This window comes from Protobothrops mucrosquamatus, unplaced genomic scaffold, assembly GCF_001527695.2.
Source record: "Protobothrops mucrosquamatus isolate PMUCROS unplaced genomic scaffold, P.Mucros_1.0 scaffold2932, whole genome shotgun sequence".
Taxonomy (NCBI): Eukaryota; Metazoa; Chordata; class Lepidosauria; order Squamata; family Viperidae; genus Protobothrops; species Protobothrops mucrosquamatus.
Genome location: NW_015388957.1, coordinates 128,215 through 139,456, shown reverse-complemented (window position 1 = coordinate 139,456; position 11,242 = coordinate 128,215). Strand labels below are relative to the sequence as shown.

The following is an 11,242-nucleotide window of genomic DNA, read 5'->3' as shown; positions in this document are numbered from 1 at the left end:
AAGGTATGCATCCAAACAACATAAGGAAAGGCAGAGATAATTTAGAGTAGCCAGATCACCCATACTAGCAGGAATGAATAAAATAACCTAAAAATCAAATGGTCCTTAGTGGCCAGTTATGCTTAAAAGAACTTAACATGTAGCCATTACTTGTGAAGGAGGGCATAGATTGGGAAAAATGCTTGTAAACTATATCCTCCACCCACGACAAGCAAAGCCTTCTTTACTCTTTACTGTTGCAACTCATATCCCATCTGAATTAGGAGCACTGCGTGCAGAGCTATACTGAGTGTAACGACTGGAGTTTGATGTGCTTCAAGTGCAAGAGAACAGACCACATCGCATCTTGTAGGAGAGGACCAGGCTGAGCCTGAGGGAGGGGTAAAGTACATCATCAGACTTGAATTTCTTCATGCCCACAAGAGATCTAAAGTAAGTCCAACCCACCTTGAATTCCTTATCTACCGCCAAATTGCCTTCATTGTTAGTGGCTCAGATTCTTGTAGAGACGTTAAGCTTGCGACAAATCTTTATACCCATTTGAACTGCCTAGATCTCCTGATTTCCCTGGTGCTTGACACCTTATGGCTAAGGTGGCAGATTTTACACCATAAACTTGGATCTTGGAGTCCTAGTAGACAGTCACTTAAATATGTGCCAGCAGTGTGCTGCAGCTGCCAAAAAAGCCAACACAGTGCTAAGCTGCATTAAGAGAGGGATAGAATGAAAATCATGTGAAATGTTAATACCACTTTACAATGCCTTGGTAAGACCACACTTGGAATACTGCAACCAGTTTTGGTCATCATGATGTAAAAATGATGTTGAGACTCTAGAAAGAGTACAGAGAAGAGCAACAAAGATGATTAGGGGACTGGAGGCTAAAACATATAAGGAACGGTTGCTGGAATTGGGTATGTCTAGTTTAATGAAGAGAAAGACTAGGGATGACATGATAGCAGTATTCCAATATCTCAGGGGTTGCCAGAAAGAAGAGGGAGTCAAGCTATTCTCCAAGGTGCCTGAAGGCAGGACAAGAAGCAATGGGTGGAAACTAAGCAAGGAGAGAAGCAACCTAGAACTAAGGAGAAACTTCCTGACAGTTAGAACAACTAACCAGTGGAACAATCTGCCTCCAGAAGTGGTGAATGCTCCAACACTGGAGGTTTTTAAGAAGAGACTGGACAACCATTTGTCTGAAATGGTATAGGGCAGGGGTAGGCAACCTTGGCTTTTTTATGACTCGTGGACTTCAACTCCCAGAATTCCTGAGCCAGCCATGCTGAGGGGAAAGAGAGAGGTTTCCAAGCTGAGCCATGCTGGCTCAGGAATTCTGGAAGTTGAAGTCCACGAGTCATAAAAGAGCCAAGGTTGCCTACCTCTGGTATAGGGTTTCCTGCCTGAGCAGAGGGTTGGACTAGAAGACCTCCAAGGACCCTTCAAACTTTATTATTATTATTATTATTATTATTATTATTATTATTATTATTATTATTATTATTATTATTATTATTATTATTATTATTATTATTATTATTATTATTATTATTAACTAAGCCAACCTTAGGGTTCTCCAAGAGATTGTTACAAGTTTCCTGATAGATCGTGATGAAAAAAACAATGGAACTCATTTTTTTGAACTTCATGTCCTATGCAATACTAGTCCCTGCAGTGGTTGGAGTTTTTACATGCTGTGACTCAGTTAATCTCTCATGCTAGCATACCATGAACAATAGATGCAATAATTTTTATATCAGGGTGCTCTGAGCCTGAAAATTATTTCAAGGATTTCTCTGAGATAAAAAGATTGAAAAAGGCTAAACTATAGTGACCAAAATTATCATTATCTAGCACTCCTAAATATATAGATGTCTCACTCATAACATTAACAATCCCATAGACTACACCAGGGATAGGGAACCATGGCCACTTTACGACTTGTGGACTTCAACTCCCAGAATTCCTGAGTCAGCCATGCTGACTACTACCTCTGGACTACACAGTGTATTGGCCCCCCACTAACTTGCCATATCAGGATCTGCACAAGTTACCTGTAAAGCACCAACCTCTGATTGGTCTCTTGATCTCAGGCTGCTAGAAGCTTTCTTTTTTAAACAATAAAGTTGCTAAATGATGTCCTCTTTGCAATACTTAAATGAAGCAATTATTGTTCTGCTGCCAGGATATGGATACTCAGATGCTTGTCATTTGAATTTTGGTTTCTTGTAAAATATCTTTGACTTCCTGAACCTGTTGCCTCCAGAACTGTTGGGGTACAGTCTCCCTCATAATAAACAAATCAAAGCCTACAACAGCTACCATACAGCCCGACTTGATAACATCCTCAAAAATAAATGGCATGGGAGAAGATGGAGAAGCATTCCAGATCGGTGTAGAAGGAGAAACATCTCCTGCTTATCCACTCATCTGATGGTTCTCAGAGATGGACAAGGGAGAAGTCTGAATTCTTGAGAGTGCGTGATGGTTGGTATGAGGGAAGACAAGTGAAGATGACTCTTCAAATAGCCCTTGTAACTGGGATTTTGAAGATTTAAATGATATACTTTAAACTGGTAGCACTGAATGCAACTGATCCCACAGAGAAAAATCACAAAAACAGATTGTCTGCCAATTTTGGGGTAGCTGTATTTTACAGCATCTAAAATACCCAGGCTTAAAATTCAGAGGATCATAAAACCCAGAGCAAAGTGGTACTTCTTCACGCCGAAGTGGGAGCCAATGTGCCTGTAGCCTAATATGTAAGATAATTCCAATGTTCCTGACATCAGCATGTTCTCAATACAGTTTCTGTCGACTGACATTTCTTACTTGATATCCAGGCCAGGACGGCATGAAGCAAAGCACACGCACACCAAATCCTCTTGCAACAAGGCAAGATCAGCAATAATTCTCCACTGCCCTTGAGATCAAAGCCTTAGGGAATTCCCAAACCTGACCATTTGCTTTTATACTACAAAACATTCGAGTTAAGTTGGGGCAGGGGAAATGTAGGAGTGAAGGGATCTGGCTAATGCACCACTCTATCAGATTAGACCATCAAAAAAATCAAACTGCTTCCATCACTGTCCAAGGAGAGAGATTTGCTTGTTGGTTAATATGATCGCAGCCATGCCATTGGCACTCCTGGGAGAGATGGCCACTGTGCCTGCGCTATACAGCAGGCTGGGAGTCTAAAATCCTATTAGGCAGAAACTAACAGTAGCAAAAAGAAAGCAGGTATCCCCTAGTGGGGATTTAAAGATGTTTAGACCTAATTGGATTTTCCAAGCAGATGTCATTATTGTTAAACAGTTGCCCACTTGATATGTTCAAGTTGTTGGCTGTAATTGCTAAAATTAGCAGGTCTGCACTGAGCAAAGGTCAGTTGGTTAATACTGTGATTTTGTTTTTTTATGAAGTAATTCCAAATGCTTTTAAGTATTTCTGCTCTGCTTTGTTTTTTTTGCAGGCCAAGTGCTCCATAAAGTACCATCAGGCTGTTAATGAAATCATGTCTGGGCAAACTACTAGCACGGAGGATAAATGCATTTGAGCTGAACTGTCTTTGTATGTGCATTATGGAGGCCTTCCTGCTGCCAAGCCACCGCATTCTGAACTGAAGGCACAGTGGTTTTTCCAAGTCAGGATGGTCCTGACATTGAATAGGGAGAAGCTATGGCTTGAAGCAGCCAATTTAGGATATTGTGAACAGGCAGGAATTTTCAAAATGTACTTTTAATCCTGAGAACATGGGCTTATTGGGTTTCCCCCCCCCCCTACATTGGGAGTTGAACTACAAAGTAAAGTAGAGGAAAATTGGCAACAGGTGAGAATCATACAGAAAGCTTAAATTGTACACCTATATATTAAAGCATCTCACTCCTTGCTGCCCAACTAATGGACACTTTCTCAACCCCATAAGTTGGGAGGAGCAGGAATCAGGGAAGTAGCCTACTGGAAGTTCCTTCCATATTTACATCTACCTGCAATTGACTAGGCATCCAAGCAATCTTGTCAGACTGGAAAAAGTGATGCACGTGGACAACAACAAGTCTTTTTCTCCATAATTCCTATCAAATATAAGGCCAACCCACTGAAGAGTGAGAGAAGAAATGGGTGGAGGACTTGGGGATAGCAAACCTAAGCCTTGGTACTCAAAGTACCACATCCAGCCCTAAGTCTACAACATTTATATCACCTTTGGTTATGTTCTCCTGATTAAAGGGAACCCAAAGTCAATAGCTTTTGCTTACATAAGAGGTTGTCTAAATCCTATTCATTTAACTGCCAGCCTCTGCAAATTTTATACTCTTTGGATTCCTTTCTGAAATTGAGCAAGTAAATTCATTTCATTCCGAAGGGATCCCCCGTATATTTATATTAAATCATTATTTCTATGACCATTTCAGCACCAGTGCCTTTCCTTTTTTTTTTTTTTTTTTTAAAAAAAGAAGAAGCTATGCATGGAGCCTTTTTATTGAATTGCCAGAAAAAAAAGTCCCCAAACACCTTATGCAAAATGAAAGACATAGTACAAAAGAAAACTGGGATATGGGAGGGGGAGAGAAGGGAAAAAACAAGCCAACTCAGACATTAACTCTTAACTCTTTTATCCAAACAATTGGATAAAAAATAGTTCAAGAAGACAAAAAGACGCATGGTCTTTCAACATAATCAGTGAAGTTGGTTCGTGGCATTGCTTCCAATTCTCTTCTTCAGCTGTATTGTGTTGGAAGAGATACAGTCAATGAAACTGCCTGATGAAGCTGGTATTGCCATAAAGCTGAAGAAATGGCTTCTTCACTTCCTCATTTAGGTGGAATTCCAACAGTGGGTTTTCTTCCTTCCATGTTTCTTTCTTTTTTTTTTTTACACACAAAACCAGTATTTTAAATGAGCCACAAGATCATCATCCACAGAGACTTCACTCCTCTCATTCACTCTTTAGAAAGTCTAATTTATTGTAATCTCTGTTTGATAAGTTGGACAACTAAGCTCACTCAGATTCTTTCACATTCTCCATTACCATTTTTCATACTGTGACAGCCAGCAAGAGATGGTCCCTTGAGACTCTATCTATTTGGGAGGATTTTATCTCCACCCACTTCCTTAATCTTATCAGAAGACAGATGTCCATTTATCTTGGATTGTGATACTGTGATAGTAACTCATAGTCTGTTGGATAGATTTGCAAATGTGATGGGGGGATAGGGATCCCCCTTTTGTTAGTCTACCTATTCTGGGGAAAATAAGGGATGGTAGAGGGTGGAGTAGCTGTTGTGCATGAAGAAAATAAGGGTGACTGTCCAAGACCAGAAACATTATATGTTGGGGCAGAAACATCTAGAAGAACCAGTAGTCTGTACAGGGATGTTTGTGGCATCAGAGTGTGAGTTGGGGCCCCTTGTTTGGGGGGAAGGAGGAAAAAGATTGGGGTGTTGGGTCAAGAGTAGAATACATAATAGCATCACAGTGGTAATGAGCAGTGGGTGATGTGGGAGATAGGACATGCCACTCTTAGGAAAGGCAGACTCAGTGTATCATGCTCCAATGCTCAGTCTCGGTGTCTAATCATTTGGCCGCTGCTACTGAATGGCTTCCCATATCCATGATCTAATAGTGGATGAGAGGGGTGACCTGGTGCATTGCTGAGGCTTGGATGGGCATGGGGAGAGGGGATTCCTCTTGGAATGTGACTACCTTTCAAATATGTGACAGCCCAGGGCAGAAGTAATGGAGTTGTTAGGTAATTCAGAAACCCTGGTGCTTCCAAAGTCATGACTCTGCAGATAATTGACTATGAGACTGATTAACCTTTGTCTTGGCCAGATAATCTCTGTTAGCCTTGGAGTTCTCTGCAACCACTCCTAACTGTAGATAGGAAGGGGCCAATCTACAACATGCAATCTCGAAGTTTTTCCTGAGGCTGTGATCCATGGTTCAACTGAGGCCTTGTTCACTGCTGGAATGAGGGAGTGACAGCGGTCTTGAATCAGACTGCTCCTAGGTAGACTCTCTCTTATACATCCCAGAATACGTCCTGGTTCTCAGAGGAAATTTGGAAGATGAAACAGAAGAGATGGCTAAAGTGCCACTGGCAGAAAACAAAAAAATCATAGGTAAGACCGTTTCTTCAAGATTATCTTGTGTTGATAAGAGTAGGAAAACATAATTATTTTTGCACTCTTATCACATCTACAGATAGCTATCCAGTGGCAATGATTCAGTCTCTCCTGGGGAATGAGGGAACAAAGGAATATCTGCAGGGCCACTGTAAAGATTACTATAGGCATGTATCAGTTACATCACTTGGATCTGTTCTTGGTTGGATATCAGCTGTATAAGCCCTTTGGAGTTGACTGAGGCACAGTTTAGGTTGAACACATGGGAAGAATTTGAGCCTGTTGGTCTTAAGTGGATAGAGTTCACTTGTATATCAGATCTATACCTGTATATCCCCATGTCCCATGGTTGGTTGAGGTTTGCAGGAGAAGATGTGTGGTTGAATCCAATTGATTATGAATGCTTCTTTGAGGGAGGGGATGGATCCCTTTACAATACCAAAACCCAACTGACCGATTAAGCACATTGTAAAAACAAGACCAATAAGCTATTGTCAGCATAAAATAATAAATGACTTTAGGGTTCCCTGCTAAAGTAACCAGTGCTATGCTGTTTCTTCCAGCTCTTCCCATTCTGATGGACCATGGCTTCTCTAGATGCTAGGAAAAGGTCCATTTCAGCTCTGCTATTTCATAACTTTATTACCAGGAACTGAGTATGGACATTCCACATGCAAAATCTAAGCAGAGAGTTCTATCAGCCATTGTGGTGTAGCGGTTAAATTCTTGGCCTTAAGACTACAGAGATCTAGCTTTAAACTATGGAAGCTCAGTGGGTGATTTTGACCATTTACTTAGTCCAACCTATCTCATGGGATTAAGTTGTGGGAAAAATAGATGGAAGGAGCTCTTGAATAACAAAGCAGGGCATAAATCTAACAATAAATGCTGTGAATTATAAGAAACAATACTTTTAATTTTTTTGATAGCACTGTTTTGCTAACATAATGCTAATTTAAATACAGGTAGTATGGCAAACCAATGCTGTAAGATACATTGTACAGTACAGTATATGTGGTCGGCTAAGGCTTAATAAATTCATGTTTCCATCCAAGTAATATACTCACTGATATTAGCAACTAAATATTTTAGTCCAGCAAAGGATATAATCATATAATCAGGAAAATATTAGATAAATATATATATCTTTGGGAGAGAGTTATCTAAACATAATTTAAATTATTGTTCTTTCATTTTATCTCCTGAACTGTTCTCAGTCCATGTTTCAAGATTTACTGAACAAATCGTCATTGTTTCTTATCAAAGGGCATCCTAGTTACTTCTAGTGACTTTTCCGATTTATTTCTTTTTGCTATTTTTATTATACATCCCAAATAATTCATTTGGCATATATAAATTTTGTATCAAATAATTTTTTTCCAATTTTTAAAAATAATATATACTTTGTCTTGACAGCAGGTAAAGAGTTTTAAAGAGTGTTTGTGCACATGTGTGTGTGTGTGCATGCGTTTGTGTGTTTTCATTATATTCAGAAATATATATCATTTCCATGTTCTAATCCAAAAGAAGACTTAAAGCTCATAAAGAAGTTATTTTGATCTTTGATATTATTAACTTTATTTCTCTGTCTACAAAACCGTCAAAATTCATTTTTATTCAGAAGAATTTCTACCATTTTCATGACTGTCTTTAAAATTACATATTTTTATTTATTCAGAGCCACACTGCTGTATATGCACTGTTGACCCTGTCCTTCAAAAATATTCTAATTAAACACCTGTCCAAATTAGATACTCATCCCCAGCAATTGATTTTAGAGGTTAACATCCTAAACAGTAAGATCATTGACCCTATACTGAGGTTATCACACGAACTATTTCAGTACATTTTTGGGAATCATCAAAATAAATCACACCCTAACCACCAGAATTATTCCACATAATCCAGAAGTCATTACCACATAGGTCTTGAACTCAGTGAACGAGTTTATTAGTTGGTTTCCGCTTTTATGGAACAAGAGTCCTTTTAAGATTGTACAAGCGGACTGACTATTGTTTTTTGGACAGACATGTGGAGAATTATTAGCATTTCAACTGTTCTCTTCCATTTACTCTTATGGACTTCAGTTGACCATCTTCCTCGATTTCAACCCTTTCTTGCCCGTTCTCGACAATTTTTCGAGTGGTGATTCTCCGCCCATTGATCACTTCTGTCGAAGTCGCTACCGACCTGAAATTCTGTGCTCCGCTACTATCATCGCCAAAGGACCTGCAGGAGAACATAGTGTGTACACCGGGCCCAAGGGAATTAAACGCAAAATTGGAAAAGGCACCTAGTCCAGAGAAGAGGCCAAAGGGTCTTTGCAACCCGTTTCGGTTTTCCTCTCCACGATTATCATCGTCAAATTCGTTGTCCCAGGAGTCGTGTGCAAAGATGTCCATTCCTCCAAAAAACTCTCGGAAGATCTCCTCAGGGCTGCGGAAGACAAAGTCAAAATCAAAGGGGCTGTGAGAGAAAGTGCCAGAGGCTCCTCTCCCTCTGAACCTTGGCTCTTTGACAGGCCGGTCATAGAGACAGCGTTTCTGAGGATCTGACAGAACTTCATAGGCCTCAGCTACAGCTTTGAATTTCTTCTCTGCATCCTCCTTGTTATAAGGGTTCTTGTCAGGGTGCCACTTTAATGCCAGCTTACGGTAGGCCCTTTTAATGTCTTCTTGCGAGGCATTTTGGTTCAGTCCTAGGACTTCGTAATAATTAACCATCCCAAAGAAAAAGGTAGCTGGATTTGGAGACTACTTGGTTGGTTTTCCCGGGGGACACGAGGTCCTGTATAGTTTGGATCCAGTGGATCCAGTAGTTTCGGTTGTGGCACTTCTTTCCTCACAGCCCAATGGTATTGGTTTTGTCGCCAAAGGGAAAGAGAAAGGCTGCTTGCTCATATTGTTTGATTTCAAGACATTTGCTGCTGAGTAGTATTGTGACATCAGAAGCATCTCAGCCAATCAGTGGGCAGAGTCTTTTAATTCCTTTGAGTCAGGCATCAGTCCTATTGTTTGGGTCTGTTATGCAAATTGGCTCCCTTGATAGGTCGTATTTCACATCTATGATGCAACTCATGCCAGAGTCTTAGATTAGAAACTTTTCATAGGAAGACAATGCATGTAAGAGTTTTTTGCTAGTTTGCAGCCAATGTTCTTCAATTTAGGATGAATGTTTCCTAAAGCACAGCTGCTCAGGTGGTCTTATACTTTTGGTTGGGCAATTATTCCATAAGCCACAAGAATGGGAAGTGTGTATGCTGTACTCAAGTTCCTGGGTGCCTTTATTTTTCAGTGTCCTGCAGCCTCCTAGAGTCCTATCTGCACATCAGCAGAATACATTTTCATCAATTTCAGGTGGAAAACAAAAGAAGTGCAATGACTTAAAGCCCTTTGTAGGGACAGTACATTTAAAAGGATGAGATGACCACTCAAAAATATTTTTAAAAATCAAACAATATAAATTTAACTCTGTTCACATCCCATTCACGAGGGGCCCCATTCAACTTTTGATAAAAAAAAAAAAAAGAAAGTTCTTTTTTCTTTTCTTCTTGATGATTGGCGTGGGTCTGACTTTTATCACTGATATTGATGAACAGAAAATGGCACACAGATAGTGCAGCATAGTCAGTGCTTGTGCATGCCGAATATGCTTCTTTTGATACTACGTCAGCCCTAATCCCACTCCCAGCCCCACCCTGCTGTTTTGATTCACCACAAAATTTGTATGTAAGCTTCCTTTTTGGGACATCGCTAGCTGGATCTGAGATGATATGTATTTCTTCCCAGGAAGCAGTTCTTTTTTTTCTAAAAAAAAAAAAAAAGGTGCCAGAACTCACACACGTCATACAACCCGCCTTGCCTACCCTACAAGGTTCCATCCAAAAAAGGTGCCGGAACTCTGTTCTGGGCGTTCTATGAGAAAAAAAACCCTGCTAGGAAGTGATCAATTCCCACTGCTAAGAGTCTACAGCTGTCATCATGGATTCTCAGCAGTTTCTGGACTTGCCATTATTGTAAGTTCAGCTTGTGTAATGAAGAGGAAGAAAGAGAGAGATCGTGAATTGGGGTGAGTAAGCAAAATGGAGAGGAAGAAGGAACATAAGAAGAAATCAAGGGTGGCACCAGAGTGCTGTCCACATGAAATAGCTACTCACAGGGAAACTAGCTAGGCAGTTCAGTCCCTAGAAACTGAGGCTTTGAAATGAGAAATGTTTTTCGTATCTTAAATCTCAAGTACAAACAATAAAAACCAGCCCAGCCTGTGTTCTTTGAAGAGAAAGTACGAGTGACCTGAGCAGTGGTTATCAGCAGCGTCATTAAGATAAACCCTTAACATGATTTAAAGCATCCGAAAGTGAAGGCAGCACTTTCAGATACTAACAAAATGGCCTGACATTGGGGATGAAAATCAATAGTAATCAGATGTCACTGAAAATACTCAAAAGTGTCCCCTGACTGATGGAGGTGAGATTAGTGTAAATATTTGTATTCTAATCAGTAGCACGTGAGGGTTGGAGGCAGCCTCTCTGTCTATTTAATTAATGGAGTGGCTTTTAAAAAGGATCCTAATCATATGTGATTGTATCTGCTTATCAACATTTTTGCTAATTAGATGATATGGAGGCAGTCGTTCTGCTAATTCCCTCATCTGAAGAGCATATCCTGCACAGATAAAGTGCAGTCTCTTTTTAAATAAGAAACAATCATGAGACAGACTAACCTTAATGGTGATTATTTTCCTTGGAGCTTTCAATCCACCTCCATCTCTCCCCTTCCTTAGCTTGTTCTTCCAGAATGTCAGACAGACAAAGTTCCTGTGGTCTTCACCCATTTGCTGCCATTGCATTAAGTGTGGTAGTCTCCTTCGTCATGGCAAGGAATACTTTGAATGTCTCCAAAGATGTTTTCATTCTTTGATATTACACCCACCTCCAGCGACTACATGTCTTGTTGCTGGAATTTTCAAAAAAGTTGAGGTTCATAAACCAATAATCTGCTCACTTCCACGTTTTAACTCCAAAACACAACATCAAAACATAAACTTCTTTTTATCCACAATTGATGCCTAGGTGGTCTCCTTGAATAATGGACATATAGCATTATTCCCACTTTAGTATA

The 11,242-nt window shown here is 40.0% G+C and overlaps 1 protein-coding gene across 1 annotated transcript; it reads right to left on the bottom strand.

Annotated features, from left to right (window-relative positions):
- Nucleotides 1-8,164: 8,164 nt before the first annotated feature.
- On the bottom strand, nt 8,165-8,845 carry DNAJB8 (DnaJ heat shock protein family (Hsp40) member B8). Its single transcript, XM_015826029.1, has one exon. It carries the CDS (start codon nt 8,843-8,845, stop codon nt 8,165-8,167), a length of 681 nt encoding a protein of 226 aa, XP_015681515.1.
- Between the last annotated feature and the right edge of the window lie 2,397 nt (nt 8,846-11,242).

Coding starts and splice junctions, on each gene's coding strand:
- DNAJB8 (XM_015826029.1), bottom strand. CDS start 8,845: ATGGTTAATTATTACGAAGTCCTAGGACTGAACCAAAATGCCTCGCAA.